Here is a 24,491-nt window from a genome sequence, read left to right as displayed (position 1 = left end):
CCCGGGGACCTCTTACGTTCACACGATGGGTCAGCCAAAGCCCTACTCTAACCTCTACCCAAAAAGCCTCAGTCTACCTTCTGACAGCACAGCACTCTCTTGGGACTATGGCAGATTCTCAAAACAGATTTCGAGGGGAGAGCGGCTCACACCATGCTAATCTAATCCAGAGCTGTGAAAGTTCGCAACGACCTAGAATTGACACTACTATAATATTGCTCAGTCTGACCCGTATCTGAATTTTGCTCAAAAACATAAGTTGCTGGAAAAGTTCAGCAGGTCTGGCAGCATCTATGAAATTAAAAACAGAGTTAACATTTCAGAGTTAACAGAACAGAGGAACGGTCACCGGACCCGAAACGTTAACTCTGTTTCTTTCCTTCACAGATGCTGCCAGACCTTTTCCAGCAACTTCTGTTAGTGTTCCTGATTTATAGCATCCGCAGATCTTTCAGTTTTTATCTGAATTTTGCTGTTGTCTCTAGCAAATCTCTTAAGTATTGTGGCACCGAGTGACAGCTGTAGATACCACAAATTGCTACCCCATTGGTGCAAATAGAGATAATTGGACGGAAGATTGTTTTATGCGCACACAAACAAGCTTAATGTCCCCTCCTGGTGTTTACGCAAAGTTCATTCTATAGATATATGCACAAGCATGTCAGTGTGCACTTAATTCAATTTAATCTGCTCCACATGAGTGCAGTGATGAAATTAAATTCTGCAATTATTACAAGTTTCCCTTTAATCTAGCATTTATTCAGTGTGTTAAAATAAACATGAATTTCTAATTGCCTTCTGTCTTAAACATACTGCAAGACAGAATCTGGTTAGCAACATGATGATCGGCACATTTTGGAGGACATGCTCTAAACGTCTGATGATCACCTAAAATTTCTCAAATCTCACCCTCATAAACAGGGAAGGCTGCAAGATTTATCCCACCTCTGAGGGGCATTCTCACCTTGCAGCTGTTACTGTCAGAAAGGTTGCAGTCTGCCAAGGCAGCAGGTACAGTTTGGGTTTAATATAATTGATGAGCCTGTGTAGAAACAGTATGGTTGGACAAACTAATGTTACAAAGGGGCCAGAATGCAAAAGATTGTTGAGCAAAATGCATATGAATTTATCTCTTAATCAAGCCTGCAATTGGCGCTGAGCCGAGAAGCTTGATGTATATTAGTACCTTACGATAAGAACTAGTCAGGGTGGGGACAATCAGAACATGTCTCGCTGTCAAAATACGTGCTACACAACTGTGGTTTTAAGATCTCAATTATATTGCTTGAACGAGTCAGGCAAGATGGTCCCCTCAGGCAACCTGCTGACCGACTAAAATTGTGGAAGTGACTTCAATAAAGCTGCTAATTTGTTTCTGATATTAGGAACTGGCCACGAAATCTGCCAGATTGTCATAAAACACCAACTGGCTGAACCAGTCTCAGCTCTGACTCAGTGGTGTGCACTGTCACCTCAAAGTCAGGAGGTCATTTGTTCAGTTTTCACTCCCGTGAGTTTGGCATGAATTCTCAGTTGACCTCTCGAGCCCTGACCAATGCCCAATGAACCAAGACATCATTCAAAAAAAAACCTGGTCTTTATCTCAATCCTGCTCATAAAGCCTTGTGGCAATTAAATCTGCTGCTGTGTTTCCCTACAGCAGACCACTTCAAAAAGTACTGAGGAAGGGTCACAGGACCCGAAATGTTAACTCTGATTTTTATTCACAGATGCTCCCAGTCCTGCTGAGCTTTTCCAGCAACTTATGTTTTTTTCCTGATTTACAGCATCTGCCGTTCTTTCAGTTTTCAAAAAGTACTGTGTTAGCTGTCGGGCGCTAGGAGGAGTTGTGAAGCATTAAACTGGCTCTAAATAAATGTCAACTCTTCCTTCTTCCAAGGTCCTCCAAGAGTCGAAGTAGGTAACTAGTCTGATTTGCATCTTAACTCCTGTTCACAGAACAGTGCCTCAATCGTCTCGACTAGGGCAGCTAAGTGAGGTAAAAGGCAGAAGTCACACGACACCAAATTATAGTCCAACATATAGTCCAAAAAAGTCGACACAACAAATGCTGGAGATCACAGTGGGTCACAAAGCATCAACGGAGGGGCAGCAAGCTAACATTTTGAGTCTAGATGGCTCTTCATCAGAGCTGAAGTGAAGTAAGGAGGGGACAGCAGTTTCGGGGGGGAGGTAGGTGTGGAGGTAGTGGGTGTAGGGTGCTGGTGAAGAAAAGATATTGCTAATTTAGATTATGTGATCAGAATGTGAGAATGGTACAACAATGGTGTGTCTGGCTGCCAGACTTGAAAGGACAGATAGTGCCACTGGGATGTGCGGAGGGGAGAGAGGACATAGTAACAGAATGTCCTGAGCTAAAAGAAATGGAAGAAGTGGGATATTTGAAGGTGTTGGACTCAATATTAAGTCCAGAAGGCTGTAAAGTGCCTAGTCTGCAGATGAGACGCTGTTCTTCCAGTTGACCCTGCGATTCACTGGAACACTGCGGCATGCCGAGGACAGGCACATGGGCATGTCAGCAGGATGCTGTGTTAAATTGACCAGCTTCAGGAAGGTCAGGGTCCTGTTTTCACACAGACCAGAGGTGTTCCTTAAAGCAGTCACCCACACTGTATTTGGTTTCTCCAATGTAGAGTAGGCCATATTGGGTGCAGTGATTACAATACACAAGATTGGAGGGGCTGCTTCACCAGAAAAAGTTGTTTAGGCCCTTGGACGGTGAGCAGGGAGGAGGTAAAGGGGCAGGTGTTGCACCTTCTGTGGTTACATGGGAAGGTGCCGTGGGAAGTGAGGGTGGTGCTGGTGATTCTTGAATGGGCTTGGGTATCCCAGACGGAACACTCCCTGTGAATTGCAGACAGGGGAAGTGAGGCGAAGATATGTTTGATGGTGGTGTCCTGCTGGAGTTGTCTGAAATGGTGGAGAATGATCTTTTGCGTGCGGAGATGGGTAGGATGAAAAGTGAGGACGGGGGAGCCCGATCCCGTTGTTGAGAGTGATGGGTAGGGGCTAGGGCGGGAGCACAGGCAATAGGTTGGATGCAGTTGAGGGCCTGGGCACTACAGTGGATAGGAAATCACGTCCATGGAAGAAGCAAGCCATGTCAGTCGTGCTGTGTCGGAAGGTGGCATCATCTAAACAGATATGGTGTAGGCGAAGGAACTTGGAGAACGGGATGGAGTCCTTGCAGGGCGTGGGGTGTGACAAGCTACAGTGAAGGTTGCTAATAGGAGTCAGAGGCTTTGTGTGGATGGCAGTGGGCAGTTTATTTCCCCAAAATGGAGACAGAGAGGTGAAGGAAAGGAAGGGAAGTGTTGGAAATGGATGAAGTGAAAGTTATAGAGGGGTGGAAATTGGAAGCAAAATGAAAAAAAATTGTCAAGGTCCTGGTGAGACCATGAAGCAGTTGTTGATGTACAGAGAAAACAACTTGTGTGAGGAAGCCAGGGTAAGACTGGAACAAGGATTATTTGACATAGCCCAATAAGAGGTAGGCATAACTGGGACCCATGTAGGTGCTCATAACCACTCCTTTGATTGGCAGAATTGAGAATGAATTAAAGGAGAAATTGTTCAGTGAGAGAACAAGTTCAGTCAAATGGAGGAGAGTGGTGGTAGACGGTCATTGTTCAGGCCTCTGGTCGAGGAAGAAGCCTGGGGAATAAACTGTTCACTGCCACCCACTACAAAGCCACTGCTTCCTATAGTTACCTTCACTACAGCCCCATGTCCTGCAAGGGCTCCATGCCATTCTCCCAGTTCCTTCCCCTATGTTGCATCAGATGATGCCACCCGCCAAAACAGCGCTGCTGACATGGCTTGCTTCTTTCATAACCATGGTTTCCCACAGACTGTAATTGACAGGGCGGCCCTCAACCATATCCGACCTATCACCTGTGCTCCCACCCCTGCCCCTTCCTGTCACTCACAACATCGTGATGGAGTTCCCCCTGTCCTCACTTTTCATCCTATCAGCCTCTGCATTCAAACAATCATTCTCCACCATTTCAGACAGCTCCAGCAGGACACCATCACCAAATACACCTTACCCTCACTTTCCCCACCTGCATTTCACAGAGATCATTCCTTCTGGGAAAGCCTATTCCATTCAAGAACCACCAACACCACATTCCTCCCCATGGCACCTTCCCATGTAACCACAGAAGGTGCAAAACCTGCCCCTTCACCTCCTCCCTGCTCACCGTCCAAGGGCCTAAACAGTCTTTACAGGGGAAGCAGCATTTCACCTGTACCTCGTACAATCTTGTGTACTGTATTCACTGCATCCAATATGGCCTACTCTACACGGGAGATACTAATACAGTGCAGGTGGCCGCTTTGCAGAACACCTCTGTTCTGTAGCTGGTCATTTTAACACAGCATCCTGCCCACAAGCCCACGTGTCAGTCCTTGCATGCTGCAGTGCTCTTGTGAACTACAGTGCAAATTGGAGGAACAACATCTCATCTTCAGACTAGGCACTTTACAGATTTCTAATACTGAGTTCAAAATTTTTCAAGTGTGTATGTATTTCCATTTCTTCCCCTTAAACTTGTTACATTCTGTTATGATATCCTCTTTCCCCTCCACTCATCCCAGTGACACCATCTGTCCTTTCAAGTCAGGCAGGAAACACAGTCTCACATTCCGATCACTTAATCTGATCCATCACCATCTCTTCTCCACCAGCACCTTCCACCCACCATCCCCACACCAGCCCCATCCAAATTATAGTATAAATGCTGTCACCTCCACACTTCACTTCAACTCAACTCTAATGAAGAGTCATCCAGACTTGAAATGTGAGCTTGCTCTCTCTCTCCATGGATGCTGTCCGGCCCACTGTGATCTCCAGCATTTGCTGTTTTTAGTGCAGATTCCAGCATCTACGGTAATTTGCTCCTACATGTTGGACCGTAGCCTAATGGTGTGTGATTTTTGACTTTGTCCAACCCAATCCAACACTGGCACCTCCACATCATGGTGAGGTAAGAAACATAATTTTGTCAATGGTGTGTTCCTCTTTGTACAAGCTTTTGTAATAAGTGACACAAATCGGCCATGGACACAAAGTAAAGGACCCTTTTCCCAGGCCACGATCAATCACCTGGACAGCAAGACTCGAAATATCCCCATCTCACTTTCATGCATGTGAGGTGGGTGGAGGGGTGTGAGTCAGTGATGGTTGAGAAAGAACAAGGGCATAAATAAAGCAAGTTATAGTCATCATAGTCACTGTCTCACAGTAGGGACAAACTTCAAAGGAAATTGAAGTAGGAACAATATTCTAATCAAATTTATAGCTGAGAAACAGGTCATCTGCTCCATCAATTCTGTTCCACTGTAGATGCTCCGGTGGAGTTTCAGTCTGATCCCAGATATACACCCTTCTGTTAAACCATTCGTTCTCTCAGTATCAGTAGACAGCAATGCTCATGACTAATTGAAGTCCTGGCCCCTGGGTGTACACAGCCATCCAGATGCAAGTTATGCTCAAAAAACAGGCTGCCTTTGAGAAGTGCTCATTTTCACTACTTTCCTCACAAGCTCATTTGCGCACTGCCCAAGGTAAAACTTGCAGTTGATTCACGCACTTGGGCAGGTTTAAAAATGTAATTATTTTATTCAACAATATATTTTAAAAATATTCATTCCTACATTTAATCAAACTGCTTCAAGTTATTCTGTATAAAGTAAAACAAAGAACTATACATGCTGGGAATCTGAAATGAAAACAGAAATTGCTGGAGAAACTCAGCAGTTTTGCCAGCATCTGTGGGAAGAAAGCAGATGTGACATTTCAAGTCCAGTGACTTTTCATCAGAACCGTAGAGTTAACGTTGCTTTCCTCCCATTAATGCTGCTGGACCTGTTGAGTTTCTTCAACAATTTTTGTTAATGTTTCAAGTTATTACTTTAAACAGTTGAAAATGGGCATACCACAAAAAAGAAGTCTTTCAATCTGGTCTATTGCCTGTGCAGGACTCTTTGGTTATTTTCTTCTAGAACCATAGAATCCCTACAGTGTGGAAACAGGCTCTTCATCCCCAACAAGTCCACACCGACCCTCAGAGAATCCCAGACTCATCCCCCTGCTCTACACATCCCTGAATACTACGGGCAATTTAGCATGGCCAATCTACCTAGCCTGCACATCTTTGGACTGTGGGAGGAAACCAGAGCACCCGGAGGAAACCCACACAGACAAAGGGAGAATGTGCAAACTCCACAGAGACAATCTCATTCGAATCCGGGACCATGGTGCTGTGAGGCAGCAGTGCTAACCACTGAGCCACTGTAATACACACTTAAGTAACTGAAAATGACATCAAAAATATGCAAAACTATTTCATCGTTACATTTGTGTACAATTGTCAGTTTCTTGGTAAGTTACTGAAATATACATTTAAAAGGTCATACAAAGTACCTAGTAAATATGAGGGGTAATTTTAAGATCTCATCCAAAACCCAAAATTATAGTTAATAGAAATACTTAACAATAATTAATTCACTCTCTGGAATATTTTTAAACAGTGCAAACAAAAGCATAAACTCAATTTGCACTTAAAATTCCATTACTTTTGTATTTTCAAGGCTGGTTTCAGGTGAATTTCATCAAAAATAACAATGCACACTTCTGGTTGCACCTGCCAGAGGCATTTGTAATCTTAAGATACTCTATAATCACATCAGAAATCTAATGTTCCTGCTAGGATCCATGCTAAGGAAAGCCATTGATGTAATATTTGTTTAGCAGTATGCACAGAAGTGGTTCAAGAACAGCAAGGACTTAGCTTTGGATATCTAAATACGCATAGTATTAATTAGATTTCACAAGAGAAGCGAAAAAGAAATAGCACTGTTTCAGAGCTGGTTAATAATGATTGAAGTCTGTAAGTAGGGAAATCTGCTTTCATTCTCAATTCAGTGTTTTCATGAGCAGCAATAGTCCAACAGCATAAGCTTCCAGTGTTAACAAGCCACAGATTTAGCATTTGTGTGAGCACCACAGCACCCCTACTTCTGATAATAGTGATACTTCAGTACCTTTGAGAAGCAAAGGCTGAGGTAAAAGTATTCTGCACTAGGTTTTCTGCAGTTTAAGTAGCCACTGTTTTGATTATATCCTGGTTCAGACAGATGCTTGAGCCTGGGATTAAATCAAAGGTTTTTTTTAATGTGAATCACAACAAAAGCACCTATTGAGAGAAAAAGAATTGCATAAAGCCACTAATGCCTGCTTTCAGTTCATCACAAAGCCATTACATTTTGTTTCCAAAGTAATACATGCCAAAGTCCAACTGCCGTCTCAATATACTGTTTGCAGGATAAAAATCAGCCCATTCACAACAATTCAGCTTTATATGGTAGAATGGATGCTTAACCAGCCTGAAGCACGAAACCTTCACTTTAATTATTTTAAGCCAGAGTTTATGTCACCATTCTGGCACCAATCAATAACCTCGCATCAAACTAAGATACAAGGAAATCTTGAACAATTCACAAAGGGCCTCTGGTCACCCCTCATTCTTTCTTGGAAAGTGAACCGGATCTGAACCTATTTACTGAAAAGCAAGCATCGCATATTTTCAATTTACTCATGCCCAAAACTCAATTTTCAAGAGTTTCCTGTGGCTTTGTCTTGAGAACCATGACAGATAGGCAAAGACCATCTGTGACCTTTGGGCCAATTTTTACCACAAACTCATGATACCTACGGTATCATAAAACAGTCATTCCCACCCATCCCAGAAGCTATATTACACCTGGTGACTGTACCAGGCCCTCCTCAAACTATACTCCTCTCACTACCCGGCACCTTATCCTCTCATATTGATGTATGATCACACCCCCTCCACCCATGTGGCACCCAGCAACCCCTACTCAACTCTACTCACCAATCACCCAATTGCCTGTTGCACTAACATTACACACTCATCTTCTCTCGGTGGTAATTAAAATGCCTTTGGATCTTCAAACTATTTCTGCTGTGTAAGAGGGGAGTGGTATTAGTGCTGATCCTCTCTTCCCTCGGTGGATTCTTGCACTCACCTACATCACTTCAGTTAGAAAGGTACCTGGCTTGAACGTTTACCCTCTGAAGGTGAGTGAACAAGTTTTCGTTTGATCTGGGTCAGAAATAGCGATGCCAAACTAAATAGGAGGATTCAGGACATACACCTTAACCGTAAACATAATTCGACTGAGCCCTTACTTTTCAGAACAGAAGATGGTAAGGGTTTGACACTTTCCAAAGTCCTGGATAGCATACACTGGTTTAAGCCCATTTGAGGTTCTGTGGAGCAATGGTAGATCCAGAATTGAGACCCAGACCAAGACTTGCTGGCTATAGAAGATTGTTCCTTATGTAGCCATACAGGTTAATTATCAGTCTGTAAAACAGACAGCAAGAGCAAGAGAGCTTCCTGATCAGCATTCCTGCAGAAGGCAATGGCAAACCAATCCTCTGCTCATATGTAATGATCAATCTAATGGAAGTCTATAGCTGCCCCATATGTAACGATCAACCTGATGAAAGTCTATAGCTGCCCATATGCAGTGATCAATGCAATGGAAGTCTATAGCTGCCCATATGCAATGATCAATCAGATGGGGGTCTCATGCTGCCCATATGCAATGATCAATCCAATAGAAGTCTATAGCTGCCCATATGCAATGATCAATCCAATGGAAGTCTATAGCTGCCCATATGCAATGGTCAATCCAATGGAAGTCTATAGCTGCCCATATGCAATGGTCAATCCAATGGAAGTCAAGAGCTGCCCATTTGCAATGATCCGTCCAAAGGAAATCTATGGCCTCACAATCAAAAGCAAGGGGTGGGGAGAGAAAAGGCAGTGAGAACGTGAGGGGGATAGAAGGTCATTTTATATTCAGAGATATTCAAATAAAATTCACAAGAAGATTGAGTAGAAATTGTCCATTCTACCACTTGTAATTTTGGGCCTGGCTTCCTGTTCATATCTATACAGGTTTTCTTTTTTATTGAGGAACTAGTGCTAACGAAAACCATCAAAGTATTTTCTTAGAACTTGTACTGTTTCTTCGAGCTGGTCATAGTCTGTGGACATCATTTTACAGCTGTGACAGGAGACCAGACAACCCAGTCCGTAAGCACTAGTTGTTTAAGGAGCTATCCATTAAGCCTTACAGAGGTTGTTCTGCTCGCTAAACAATGCTGAACTTGTATCCTTCTACAGCTAAAGGATCTACAAGCAGACTGTGATTGCGGCCACCATTTTAACTTGTTCTTCTTTGTGTGATCCACTGTTGAAACCTGTTTCTGTTCAGTATCTCACAACTTCACACTTACCTTTAAAAATTCCACTTTTTCTCCCCATTTTACTTTAGATTCATTCTCAAGTCATTGATTTCTTTGTTCCTCATTTAATCGTTGAATATTTGCTTTCACCATTCTGTTCCATCTGATTGATAGCTTGTTTCTTCCATCTTGATAAACTGACATCTTTTTGACCAGTGTTCCTCATGACCTTGTTTTTTCCCTCCAACTCTGCTTCTGCCTTTGGCAATGCTCCATCATCCTTCTTAAGGCTCGGATCGCCTTGGGATTTGGAATTTATCTAAAACTACCCTGGTTTGCTCAGGCACCACACTTCTTGGAAAGCACAGGTCACCGTTCTTTCATCGACAAGCTCTTTTTCCAACGTGATTACTGAAGTTCTGATGTGGACGTCTTCCAACAAAAGGTAAAACTGCCATAGTCCTACCAGACCACAGGGCTGCTCTGTCATTCAAGAGAGAAAGAGATGCCTGGTGGTGGTTTAGCCTAAGGGTCACAACACCTGAGGTGAGCGGGCAGGTTGAGAAAAAAAGTACTTCAATTGTAAGCTCAACTATTGCGAGAATTGAACCCACATGGTGGGCATCACTCTGCATCTCAAATTGCCAACTGAGCTAACCTTATCCTAATGTCGCCCAATGCAGTCCAACCTTTGCAATGGTCTTACATATTGCTGGAAATTGATCATCCATGTGATAGTGCTCATGGATTCTAATCAATTTCACTAAGAAATTACCATGATTCAGCAGCCTCAATTCTTGCACCCATGCCAGCAAATCCCTCACCAGCATCTAGAAAAGTCAAATCTCCATCCACTCTACAGAGGGCACACTCTTCTTAAAGGACACCATCCAAAACTGAACCCAATATTTTAACTTGCCACTTGAGCTGCATTGGCTCAGCATTAATCATTTACGTAGGGAGTACAGACAGAATCAGGTTATTCAATCGACTTGCTGTATGCTGATGATATGCTCCTTGTTAGGGTGCAGGAGCGTTTTACCAGGACGCTGCCTGATTAGAGGGTATGAAGTGTAAGGAGAGGCTCAGAAAACTAGGCTTGTTTAGTCTGGAGGGGACTTGATAGGTCTATAAAATTATGAGTTACATAGATAGGTTTGATGGTCAGAATCCTTTACCAGGAGTTGAAATGTCCAATATTAGGGGGCATGCATTTAAAGTTAGAGGGGGAAAGTTCAAAGGAGATGTAAGGGGCAAGATTTTTACAAAGAGAGTGGTAGGAGTTTGGAACACGCTGCAAGGGGTGGTGATGGAGACACATACATTTGGGATGTTTAAGGGGCTTTTAATAAACATGAATTGAGGGTGCAAGGAATTGGGGGATACGTACCAATGGCAGGCAGAAGGATAAATTTAATTTGATTTCATGTTTGGTGCAACACCATGGGCTGAAGGGCCCATTCCTGTGCTGTAATGTTCTATGTTAGCCTCAATCCACTTTCCTTCATTCACCTCTATCAGCATAACTTTGGTGCTCTAATCTCCTACTTATGGAACTGTGAGCTGTGAGTCAAAAAACCTTCCCAAAGGTAATTAGGGATGGGCAATAAATGTTGGCCTTGCCAGTGATGCCCACATCCTGTGAATAAACAAATAAAAATTTTAGATATCAAGTGTTCCCCTCAGTCTTACTGAAATCCATAAAAATTTCCAATGCAAATTCCTCTGCATTAGGCTTCATCTGATAGCTGCCCCATTCACTAACCTCATCACATTCTTCACTAATTCGACATTTCTAAATTTTAAAAAAATGCTGTAAAATCCATACGTGTGGAGGATCAATATGCTATGCAAAATCACATTAGTGTAGCTGTGAGGAATGTTTCCTAGTTCACTCTGGGAAGAGTCAAACTATCAAGATACATCTACAACTTGTGATGTAAATTGAGAAATTTTCTGGATTTTGAGTTGGAATTTTTTTTTGTAAGTATGAAGTTAATAATTAAGTAGCAAGTATTTCTGCAGCGGATAGATATGTCTGTCTGTGTGTTTGTAGAAGAATTAAAATGTTATTTTGTCATGTTATAGGTCAATGGTTTGGAACCTGCGGCTAGAGTCAAATTCTTGTAATACAGTGATTCTTAATTACATAAAGAACATAGAACAGTACAGCACAGAACAGGCCCTTCAGCCCACAATGTTGTGCCGACCATTGATCCTCATGGATGCACCCTCAAATTTCTGTGACCATATGCATGTCCAGCAGTCTCTTAAATGACCCCAATGACCTTGCTTCCACAACTGCTGCTGGCAACGCATTCCATGCTCTCACAACTCTCTGCGTAAAGAACCTGCCTCTGACATCCCCTCTATACTTTCCACCAACCAGCTTAAAACTATGACCCCTCGTGCTAGCCATTTCTGCCCTGGGAAATAGTCTCTGGCTATCGACTCTATCTATGCCTCTCATTATCTTGTATACCTCAATTAGGTCCCCTCTCCTCCTCCTTTTCTCCAATGAAAAGAGACCGAGCTCAGTCAACCTCTCTTCATAAGATAAGCCCTCCAGTCCAGGCAGCATCCTGGTAAACCTCCTCTGAACCCTCTCCAAAGCATCCACATCTTTCCTATAATAGGGCGCCCAGAACTGGACGCAGGTGTGCAGGTTGTAAAGGTGGTCCATATTTTCTGTCGACCTGGGTCAGAACATCAGGGAAATGGGGGAATTCTGCACACTTATTTTAAAATCAAAACTTCTGTGATAACTTCAGGGAGTCGGCAGGGGGATGATTTATAGACCACTGCTACAGTGAGGCGCAACAAAAGATCCAAGGATATGTTGATGACCACTACAGACCTCATGCACACAGTACCCCATCCCCGCCCCAACAATCGAGACAAACAGGCCTAGACAATGATTGCTCATGGCTCACGGTAATCTGAATTGGAATACTGTGTAACATCCTACAATCACCAATAAATTGATAAATAAATGAGAGCTTGGGAGACTTTGGGAAGTCCTGCTCAATTGAAAGTCAGAAACCACTGGCACTTACCTCCTTCACTTATGGCCACTGTAATCTCCGCATACATCCGCGGAGCGGGACTCAGGTCCGATACTCCGTTCACAGCCTCCACCCTGAAGGTGTAGTTGACGTATGGTAACAGGTTAACCACAGTGACGGCCGTATCGACCAATCCCAGCTGCTGGGGGTCAAACTCAATGCGGCTGTCACACGGCCCACACGTCTGGAGGGTCACCGCACAGGTACTGCACAGCGCGTTGTACATGACATCTGTCCGACCCCCACTGTCCTCAGGGGGCTTCCAGTCTAAGAGCACCGCCGAATGCCTGGTACTGTAGCCGAGAGTTTGTGGAGCAGTTGGGGGTTCTGTGGGGGGAACGAAACAGAGCAACAGCGTCAAGTGCAGGAGCACAAAGAGTTTCTTTCACTATTGCACTTGCCGTTTTTTAGTAATTCATAGAATCCCTACAGTGCACCATGAGGCCATTCGGCCTATCAAGTGTGCTCCAACCCTCTGAAGATCATCCCACTCCGTTTCTGTAATCCCACACGGGGTTTTTACCATGGTTAATCCATGCAGCTTGCAAAGCACAGGGCAATTTAGCATGGCCAATCCATCCTAACCTGCACATCTTTGGATTGTGGGAAGAAACCGGAACACCCGGAGACACAGGGAGAATGTGCAGACTCCACATGGAATGGCATCTGAGGGTGGAATTGAATGCAGGTCCCTGGCACTGAGGCAGCAGTGCTAACCACTGAGTCACCATGCCACCCTATCCATCACCTCAAATGACATGTTTGATATTCAGCTCACTTTAGTTTTACTTAATGGGATCTCACTGCAGATTAAACAGTAAAGTGTAAAATAAATGTAGTGGGATTTGCTGTCAATCCTAAATCCTTTGCCACCGTAACAATTATTTCTACACGAAGGAAGCTGATAATGTAGTCATTGAAAAAGCTTGTTTTGTGGATGATTTCAAAATGGAAACATAACTGGGAACCAAGTGAGAAATTTTCACTGAAATTAGGGAGCTTCAAATAGCACTGTGCTGCAGACCAAGGATTGTGTTATACAGCACCTCCTTCACTTAAGGTGTAGCCTTCCAATAAGAAAAAAGAAACAGGTTTATTCTACACGGTAATCCTTTCAGGTCCTAATTTATTTTTTCATTTTCACCACCACGGTGATTAACAAAACTCCCCATGCCTGAGTTGCCAAATTTTTAATGGCAAGTAATATATACACAAGTAATTTCACACAGATGATCCCTGGAATGGGAGGTTTAACATATGATGAACAGCTAAGGATCCTGGGATTGTACTCATTAGAGTTTAGAAGGTTGAGGGGAGATCTAATAGAAACTTACAAGATAATGTATGGTTTAGAAGGGGTGGACGCTGGGAAGTTGTTTCCGTTAGGCGGGGACATTAGGACCCGTGGGCACAGCCTTAAAATTAGAGGGGGTCAATTTAAAACTGAAATGAGACGACATTTCTTCAGCCAGAGAGTGGTGGGCCTGTGGAATTCATTGCCACGGAGTGCAGTGGAGGCCGGGACGTTGGATGCTTTCAAGGCAGACATCGACAAATTCTTGATCTCAGAAGGACTCAAGGGCTACGGGGAGAGTGCAGGGAAGTGGAGTTGAAATGCCCATCAACCATGATTTAAACGGCGGAAGTTGCTGGAAAAGCTCAGCAGGTCTGGCATCATTTGTGAAGAACGAAATCAGAGTTAACTTTCGGGACCAGAGACCCATCCTCTATTCTGAGGAAGGGTCTCTGGACCCGAAACGTTAACTCTGATTTTTTTCTTCACAGATGCTGCCAGACCTGCTGAGCTTTTCCAGCAACTTCTGTTTTTGTTCCTGCAAAATGATGAAATGGGTCGTGTCAGGAGATCCAGGACCGGAAAGTGTAGGAAACTTTCATCCCTGTTATATATAGATTCAAAGACTTGCTCGGGGGTTTCTCAGACAGAGAGAGATGGTTGGATTGGCCGTGGAGGGTGGTGTGGTGTGAGGGTGCCTGCTGTGGTTCAGACAGCAGATATTCTGATAACAAGAGGCAAAAGCAATGAAAAATGTGCCACAGATGTACAGGGCTCCCCCAACACCATTCTCCATTAAAGCTGCAAACTCGCACATTCACCTCATTGATAAAATCACAGCTAAGGCTGTTTGGGACCAACATCTTTAAACTGAGACATCTTTTAATTTCTTATCTGATAGTATGCAATTAAAAGAATTCTCTGAAACAATATACAGACCTAATCAAGCCACATGCAACCTGCTGAACTGGTCGGAACTGATCACTCAATTCAGCAGCAGTACATAGGCCTTACTCTTCCAACAGCCGCACATTCATTTCAATCTTCCAGACCGTTTGTAACACACAGCCTCCAGTATCATCATCAGAGCACATGCAAAACTCGCACTTCTGTTTAGGGGACACAGCCTCCAATCTCACACATCATCATTCCCCATTCTTATACTTTCAGTGGCTCAAACATAAAGCACTGGTGGCTGTGGGTTTTAAACAAACACTACAATTGAAGATGGGGAAAGGGGAAGAATAATCACATGATTAAACCTAGGGTTCAAAAAAGCTTGGCTTTAATATCTCAAACAAGAGGGAATCTAATCACTTCCCCATGATATTCTACAGCATCCCCATCATCAACACCCCAACCAGGAATTTAACTGAACCTGCCGCATAAACCCAAGGTTGGGATTATGTGTAGAGTAGTTTGCTGCCTGATGGTATCCCCATCGACAGGACACTAGCCAGGGATATGATGAAATACACAGCTTAGGGTCCAGCTCAAACAATATTCTGCATGCCAATGTATAGTTTTCTTTGCTGTTCTATTAATCACTTTAGATCACGTAACTGTCCCGATCTTTCTTTCATGAGCTTGTGATGAAGCCCTGTGCACTCACATTGTCCCATGGCAGCAGAATGGAAGATTGAAGGAGAAATGGTACTTTCACTGAAGAGCTACATTGTGGGTTTGAGGCCATAAGACAGGATGGGGAATTTGGTTAAGACACAGATTTGCTAAAATCTACAAATCAATTTTCAACTACGTTGGAGCTGCAAGAGGACGAAGGGACCTCCTCATTAGAACCAAGAAAATCCTTTCTCTGCTACACCATTAGAGATTGATGAGGGATTCAGACAGAACACCTCAGAGAACTGCTTGCATTTGTTCAAACATGGTTTTGAGTGGGTGGGGCCAGAGAAAGCAAGAAGGAGCTTTTGACAGAGCAGTGATGGAATTCAAAAAGAATTAAAATTGGCCAGAAACAGGTATTACTTTATATGGGGTGCAGCTGTAGACAAAGAGATATAAAAGAATCTTTTGAAAATGATTTATTGCTGCAATGAATAGAGAGGCTTGCTCCTATGGTCTGAAGTTGGTTTTAGAGATCATGGAATGTGTAAACAATCAGTGTCATTGTGAATGTGTACTAATGGTTTGACAAACATGTACTGGCTTTAGTAGAATAGTATCCAAATTGTCATGTGCCATTGTAATCAAGAACAGAGCCTTTAAACTAAAATCGATGTTGTCCAGGTCAAGAAGCTCAATGCCATCTAGTAGATGCAGCCGACTTGATTGGCATTCCATCTCCAGCATTCAGTCTGTGGCAGTAGTGTGTGTACCATCAACAAGAGGCACTGCAGCAATTTGCCAAGGACACTTCAACAGTAAATATCAAACCTACAACCTCTGCCACTGAGAAGGGCAAGAACAAAGGCACAGGGGAACAACAATGCCAGCAAGTTCCCCTCCATGTCATGCCCCATCCTGAAATATGTTGCCGTTCCTTCATAGTCACTGGGTTAAAACCTTGAAACTCCTTTACTAATAACACAATGAGAGCACCATCGCCGTAACGACTACAGCAGTTCAAGAAAGCCTCACCCTACCCCTGTCTCAAGGACAATTCGAGACGAGCAATAAATGTTCTCCATGTGACCAATGCCAATATCCCATGAGCAAATAGAACAAAGGCTGCTTGATTTGTTGACATGTAGATGACTGACGTGTGGCAGTCCAGTTAATATTTTATTTAATAGCTTGCTGATTAAATTAAATAAAAACCACTGCCGTATAAAGAGATTAATATTTGTTCTTCATGATAAACAGCTAGAATGTAAGGAAGTGAAATATTTATAAATGCAGTAAATATTTTACTCTCCTCTGCAATTTTTGCCTCATAATCTTAAGTCAATACTGTAGAGGTCAACTGATTTTTGTGAAAGTGCCCATCATAAATCTCACTGAGCTTTATGTAATGTACATACAACTGCACAGTTATACGTGTGACAATTTGTAACACTGGCTGTTACCACACATCTATCTGCATCAGTAACACATCTACCCACAATGATGTTCTTCAGTCAGCCTCACACATGCCCCACTCATTTATATAACACTGTGACCAGCACAGAAGAGGTTTGCATGCATTATCAGCTTTGGCATTTTCATATTGACTATGAGGGACAGGGAGGTAAAAAGAAAATATCGCAGATGCTGCAGTCCGAAATAAAAACAGAGAAATCTGGAGAAATACAGCAAGTTTGACCAGACCTTAATTGTGTCCAAACTATTTCCTATACTTTAGCCCTCACCCCTCTCTGCCCTCCCACAACAGTGATAGAGTTCCCCCTTGTTCTCACCTACTATCCCAACAGCATCCATAGCCAGAGGATCATCAGCCACCATTTCCATCACCTCCAGCAATATGCCACCACCGGACACACCCTGCTCACCCTTGTCAGCCTTCTGCGTTGGCCATTCCCTCCAGGACACCTTGGTCCACTCTTCCTCCATTCCCAACATACCATCAGACTTGGATTCCCGAGACCAGGTCTGGGGACTATCATCATTGGACTGGGCTTCCTGAGACCGGGTCTAGGGACTACCAACATCCAGGAGGTTCGTAGAAACTGAGATCAAACTCCAAGTGACAGGAGTCCCTGAAGGGCAAAAGACAGTGAGACTCACTTGTTGATTATGTCTAAAGTTTTAGCTGGTAGACTCACTCATTAGTTTGTCTATGTCTAAATTAGAGTCATAGAGTCATACGGGACAGAAACAGACCCTTCAGTCCAACCAATCCATGCTGATCATGTTCTGAGACTAAACTAGTCCCAACTGCCCGTACTTGGCCTATACCCTTCTAAACATCTACTCATGAAATAATCCAAATTTCTTTTAAATGTTGTAACTATACCTGCGTCCATCATTTCCTCTGGCAGTTCATTCCACACACCGAACCACTCTGTATAAAAATATCCTTCCCTCATGTCTTTTCCAACTCTTTTCTTCTCTCAACCTTAAACATATTTCCCTCATTTTGAATTCCCCCCACCACAGGGAAAAGACCCTCGTGATTTTATAAACCTCAATTAGGCCATCCTTCTACCTCTTAAGCTCCAGTGAAAATGGTCTATTTTTACATCTCAAACTCTCCACTCCCAGCAGCATCCTGGGAAATCTTTTGTAAACCCTCTCCAGATTAACAATATTCTTCTTATAATAGGGTGATCAGAACTGCACACATTATTTCCGAAGAGGCCGCACCTCCTGTACACCATCAACATCCCAACGTCTATATTCGAGTAAGGAAGGCAAGCATGCTAAGCAAGTTTTTAACCACCCTGTCTACCTGTGGCCCAAATTTCAAACAATTACGTACCTGAACCCTACATCTCTCTGAATAAAAAATACAGCGAATGCTGTAAATCAGAAACAAAAACAGAAGTTGCTGGAAAAGCTCAGCAGGTCTGGCAGCAGCTGTGAAAAGAAATCAGAGTTAATGTTTCAGGTCCAATTCCCTAGGTCTCTCTGTTCTACAACACAGCACAGGACCCGCCCACCAATTTAGTAAGTTCTGTCTTTGTTCATATTACTAAAATGCAATACGTCACATATATTTAAATTAAATCCCATCCACCACTTCACAGCCCATTCACCCAAGTGATCAAGACTTTTTTGTAATCTTAGAAAGCCTTTTACACGCCCATTGTATCACCAATTTTGACGTCATCTGCAAATTTACCAACCATGCCTCCTATATAGTCATCCAAAAATGACAAATAAAAATGGACCCAGCACCAGATCAATCTAATAAATTTGCTGTCCATCAAAGCGGATATGTCTTCCTCCATTCATTTTGATTAGGCATTTTCAGCTTAACAATATGCAAATACAATTTCCTTTTTGTAAATAAAAACCAAAAGAACTATGGATGCTGTAAACCAGGAACAAAAACAAAGTTGCTGGAAAAACTCAGCTGGTCTGGCAGCATCTGTGAAGGAGAAATAACAGAGTGAACATTCTGAGGAAGAGTCACCGGGCCCGAAACGTTAACTCTGTTTTGTCCTTCACAGATGCTGCCACACCTGCCGAGCTTTTCCAGCAACTTTGTTTTTGTTCCTTTTTGTAAAACCATTTGACTTTCCATAGTCATATTGAGATTTCCCAACTGCCTGCTCCAATGATTTTAACATTGGATTTGAACACTCACCTAACATTGATGTTAGTCTATATTTCACTGTATTCTTTTTTCCCCTTTCTTGTATAGGAAGGGTATATCTGCACCTTCCAAGCCACAGGGCTTGTTCTAGAATACTGGCCTTATGCAACATCAAAAGTAGTGCACTCACCCTGTCTGCATTTAACTGTCCAGTATGTAACTTGCCAGAGGATTTGCAATGAATTCTTACAGTGATTTTTCTTTATTTATATTACTTGCTTTAGGTACCTCACTTGTTAGACTTTTGGTTCCCTATGAGTATCTTTTTCTCCCTCTTCACTCAATTTTAGCTCTGATTGCATTTAGAACATCCCACTCTGTTTACAATGCACAAGTTTGAAAGGTCTTGTGGTGTAGTGATTGTATCCCTACTACTGGTCCAGGAGGCCTAGGTTCAAATCCCATGTGATCCTGAGACAGGTCATAACATGTCTGAACATGTCTAAATGTACGCACAAAAATATCGACAAGTTGTCAACAAACTCTCTGCTTTCACTCTAAGATCTTGCCTTGCGAATATTCAACAGTCTCATTATTTCATTTTCCTCCCAGTCTCTCTGACAAGGTATTTTCTTTGCCTAGTTACGACCACAAATCTCTCAATATACCCCTTGCGATGCATAAGCACCCAACTCCACACCAGCAGCACCATCATTACAGATTTACCTCAAGAATGTGACAATGTGCTACTATGGGCTTCAGATTGGTACGACAGGTCGGCACAACGTAGAGGGCCGAAGGGCCTGTACTGTGCTGTAATGTTCTATGTTCTGTGTACTCACATCCTACGCCCACTGCTTGTCCACATACTGTCAGCTCCATATTCGGCATTTTGCTCAGAATGGAATCTTTATTGTAGTGTCGCTAGGATGGCTGGCCTGATAGAGGTCACGTGATCACAGTGGATCAGAAAGGATATTTGGGGATGATTGCATTTCAATCCAAAAATCCTCTTCCTTAAAATGGCCCATCCTCATGCATTAACAGTTTGTTATTCTCACCAGTTTCTGCGTTTGCTCTGCATACATGGTCTGTAAATCATGCTGGTCTCTTCATGGTATGTGTGCGCGTGGGTGTTGTGAGTGGCGGTTCACCTGAGTTATATTTCTTCTCCGGGGAGTGTCATTCCCGTGTCCCGATTTGGTGCTAAGGTACCTATTGGTGTTGTTCCACTCTGGTTGTTGAGTTGATCTGGACTCTAGTTCTGATAGTTGATCAGGTCCTAAGTACACATCTTCCTGATCAGCTGCTTACAGTTGAGGAACAGCTTTTCCAGTTGTATGTATGTGCCTGTGGCTGTGACAGTCTATTGGGATGTGCATTTCCACCATGTACTATTGAGCTGACAACTGCTCTGTGCAGGTCCAAGCTGCCGCATGGTTTGACTCTCATTGAGAGTGTTGCAGGTTTATACCTTGACTGGCTCTCCAAAACTCAACTCTGGTAATGGTTTAGCAGTCTCCTCAAAATGAAATTTGGCTTCACGCTGTTCCACCTTGATTTGGCCATCGATGCCCTTTACCACTTATGGTTCCATTTGTTTTTTTGCTGTTGGTACAGCAGTTTGTGTGTGATGTGATATCACTCTTTCGCTTGGGTGAGTCTCCAAGTCTGCAGTAGGTATGCTCCTCCACCCTCATCTCTGTAAGCCCAATATACTCTTACAGCAAATAGGTATGTCCATGGTGCTTTCAAGTCACCTTGTCATCACTATCCCTTGTAACACTTGGACAGCTCTCACCTTCTCTGGATCTGGGCGAAATTTTCTGTCAGTGCATGGCAAAATACATGATTTGGGAATCTCTACCTGTGACTTTTTCTTGTTCAGCTTCAGGTTCATCTGGCTCTGACTAGCACTCATACCAGATTTTGGTCATGGTCAGCAATGATTTCTTCCATTGTGTCCTTGAATCCAAGCACCAACAGATCAACTAGGGCAGCTTCTACTCCAGGAAGGTCACTACATATCTCATATTGTGTATAGGCCTCTGGACCCTAAGTATGCAAAATGACTTGCACTACTAAGTGTATCTGCCAAACATGGTCCAGAATTTGCTTTAAAAGCTACTGTTTCACTAACCAGTAACCAACCTTAGCACTGAGAGTTATAATGATACAACCTTTGCATTTTGTGGCAAAATTCTTTGGACAGTTGCCACAGTGGAGTCCTTTGCCTTGATGCATACTCTCAGCTTTTCAGGTTGTTTCCTTGCTGCCATATTCCTAATTCACTCTGGAAGATTGATTTCTTCCTGCTTTTCCAGCTCTTCTACTTTGTCCTCCAGGCTGGCCTGGGAGACAGTTGGAACTTTCCTCACAAGATACTGAATTGGTCTTAAAATTTCATCCATTTTGAGATGATGTTCTCTGGGAAGACATCCTAAACCAATAAGGACACTGCAGCACCTCCCTCAGATCCATTTTATGCTTGGTCGGTGACTGTGCTGTGACATCTTACTCATTTCTTTGACATGTTGAGGGCCATCTATCCACGTTTTAAACTCACTCCAGCTGACGTATGCAGCTTTTGCTTGACGTCTATGATCTGGAACTCCAGACCTTCATTTAGGTTATTACAATAGACTTTGAAGACAAACTATTCTCTGAGTACAAGTGTTGTGCCATCATAAATTCTTAACCTCACTGCAGAGGATTTCATTTTTGGATCACTACATTGAGTCACTTTACACAGGTCTCTGAAGATCATGATGTCCCATGTCATACCACTGACTGGCTGGCATATCGACATACCAACATGGAATAAAAATAGGTCACTCAGCCCCTCAAATCTGCTCCTATGTTCAATAAGATTGGGCTGATTTGATTTTAGCCTCAACTCTACATTTCCCCCACAAGCTTTCAGCCCCTCGGTAATCAAGAAAGTATCTACCCTTGCATTGAAAGTGTTGAAAGATCAGCTGCCTTCTGAGGAAGGGAAATTCAAAGATTGATAACCCTCTCAAGGAAATAAAAGTTTCTCCACCTCTTTCTTAAATGGGAAACTCTTTCTTTTCAGACTATGACCCCTAGTTCTATTTTGTCTTACAAGAGGAAACATTCTTCGAACACCCATCCAGTCAAGTCTGTTCAGGATCTTATACATTTCAATTAAGTCACTCTGGTTCTTCTAAACTCTAGAGGAAACAGACCTGTCCAGCCTTTCCTTATAATGCCATTCCAGGTATTTGTAAACCTTCTCGCAACTGCTTCCAATATATTAACATCCTTCCCTAAAGAGAGTGGCCAGGATTGAGATATTTTACACTGATGTTCTCCTTCTGCTGACATCATGGCAAGAGTCACCCAACATATCTCATCGATCATTGTATCTCAACCAGCCTGGTGTATGGAACAGAGCAATTCATCAGATTCTTCAGCCATTACCTCTCGAGTGGTCATCTTTATTTGCTAAGAATGCACTTGTGTACAAAATTATTCACCTTCGTGCAGTGAGAACACTGCCATCCCCACGCTGCACAGTCCTTCTTCTCCATTGCATGATGTCTTCCACAATAGTTGCTGCCTACCCTTTGTCTGGCATTAAGTCAGAAATCACACAACACCAGGTGATAGTCCAACAGGTTTATTTGAAATCACAAGCTTTCAGAGTCAGGTGATGAAGGAGCAGTGTTCCAAAAGCTATAGAGAAGGATGAACACAGCAGGCCAAATAGCATCTTAGGCGCAGGAAAGCTGATGTTTCAGGCCTAGACCCTCTCGGATTCTCCAGCATCTGCAGTTCCTATTATTTCTATTGGACTATAACCTGGTGTCATGTGACTTCTGATCCCAGACCAACATCAGCCCCTCCACATCTTGTCAGGGATTGTTCTGCCCTGTGTGCCTTAAGCATATCTATTTGCAAAATGCAAGACCAATCTGTACGTGAATATGCTGTAGCTGCTGAGTCACGACCTTGGCATGTTTCCACAGGTTAACTGCTTTCCAGAGAGTGAGTTTCACCTCCCCCTGTAGACATGCTCACACTGAAGGATCTCTTACTGCCAATGCAATCCCATCTTTTAAGCAGATTGTTACTTAGTTGCACAGGTTTATAGGAGTCTGTGATCTGAATTGATCAAATATGTCAACTGACCTCTTTTTATCCTGAGCCCTAATATTGAGCCCACACGAATCATATGTTATGTTCACTTGAGGTTCAAAGCTGGCTTTCAAGGTTTTCAAAATTTCTGAAGTTTGTTTTTTGGAGCGATTCAGATGAAATACATTCTGAAACAGTCCCTGCCCAACAATGATAACATTATAGCGATGAGTAGCAGCTCTGGCTTGTTAAACAGATTTGTTCGTGCTTCATAATTTGGTCATTGTGCCAGTTTTGCTTCATATTTCCTTCCATTTAGACCAGAGTTGGACAGGAAAAGTTACAGCCATTTTGTTCTTTCCCTGGGTTACAGTGGTGACCTGTTTCTTTGTTCTTTTTCATTTTATTTCAGTGGCTTGTAGTAGTTTTCATAGCTCTGAGCAGTGCTGCATCTCTCTAACTACCAGGAGCTGTGTTTCTGTACAGTGCTTCAACAGCTAGTCTCCAGCTTCACTTCTAACACCATGTTCTCAACTCTATTGACATCTTTGTGGTCAGAATTGATACCTTACTGAAGTGGCCCTAGAATGGGTGACTGCAATTAATATACTGCATGGGAGTGGTCGCATTACTATGGAAGACCAGGACGGACATATCGACATAATTGCATTTCACTCCAAGACCTGTCTACATGCAAAATGATGATAGTGGGCAGACAATACTCTGGGCCTGTACACTGACTTAATGGGGGACAAGCAACCTGTGCTTCAGAAGACACATTACCCTCTTGCACTCTGCAACAACATGGAAAAGTCAGGAAAGATCGGGAAATAACCAAATAAAATAACTTTAAATATCCAAAAGATTACAGAATTTAAAGAATAGTTTTATGATACAAGCCAATTCTAACAGGAAATATTTATGAATTTACATGTTGAGATTGTTCCTTTATAAAATTTGTCATAAAATGAACAGCAATTATTAACAAAGTGTGAAGCTGGATGAACACAGCAGGCCAAGCAGCATCTCAGGAGCACAAAAGCTTACGTTTTGGGCCTAGACCAATTTACCTTTGTAATTTACATTCCCAACTTTCATAACACCCTTACAGAAATGACATTATTCAGCTTTAAGGGTTAAATGATTTATTTAAGACACAACTATTAATGCACTTTAAAAGGCCCAAAAATCTAAGTTACACTTCACCATTAAAAGATCGAATCTTATTCTGAACATATACAGCCTTGGCAGTACATATTGATCAGTTTTTTTTCCTGTCAGAAGCTTCAGTTCTACTGTTAACAAATCCTTCAAACATTTCAGGAAAATAACTTGACTGAGTTAATACGTAATAATTGCAAATTACTGACAGACTTACTGGTGCAGGGGGCTGATGGAGGGTCCAAAGCCTGTCGATAGTAATCATCCTTACAGTGGCACTGCACAGATCCTGCTTCTTCTGTGTAACTATGCTCAGGGCACCAGGAGCACGCTGCTTCTCCAGCCGCCATCTTGTATGACCCCGGTGGACAAGCTAAAAAGAAAGTTCACAATTTGAAGATGTTT

At 42.8% G+C, this 24,491-nt stretch overlaps 1 protein-coding gene across 1 annotated transcript in view; it reads right to left on the bottom strand.

The window, feature by feature from the left end:
• LOC125465066 (ephrin type-A receptor 7-like) overlaps window positions 1-24,491 on the bottom strand; it is a 775,671-nt gene that overhangs the window by 221,367 nt on the left and 529,813 nt on the right. Inside the window, exons 4-5 of the mRNA XM_048558149.2 lie at window positions 24,304-24,459; window positions 12,361-12,696 (exon numbers count right to left, since the gene is read on the bottom strand). Of these exons, the coding sequence (XP_048414106.2) occupies window positions 12,361-12,696; window positions 24,304-24,459 (492 nt within the window). The remainder of the gene's footprint in view (window positions 1-12,360; window positions 12,697-24,303; window positions 24,460-24,491) is intronic.

Source organism: Stegostoma tigrinum, chromosome 24 (genome assembly GCF_030684315.1).
Source record: "Stegostoma tigrinum isolate sSteTig4 chromosome 24, sSteTig4.hap1, whole genome shotgun sequence".
NCBI classification, from domain to species: domain Eukaryota; kingdom Metazoa; phylum Chordata; class Chondrichthyes; order Orectolobiformes; family Stegostomatidae; genus Stegostoma; species Stegostoma tigrinum.
Note: the sequence above shows the minus strand (reverse complement) of the source record. Positions and strands in the feature narration are given on the sequence as shown.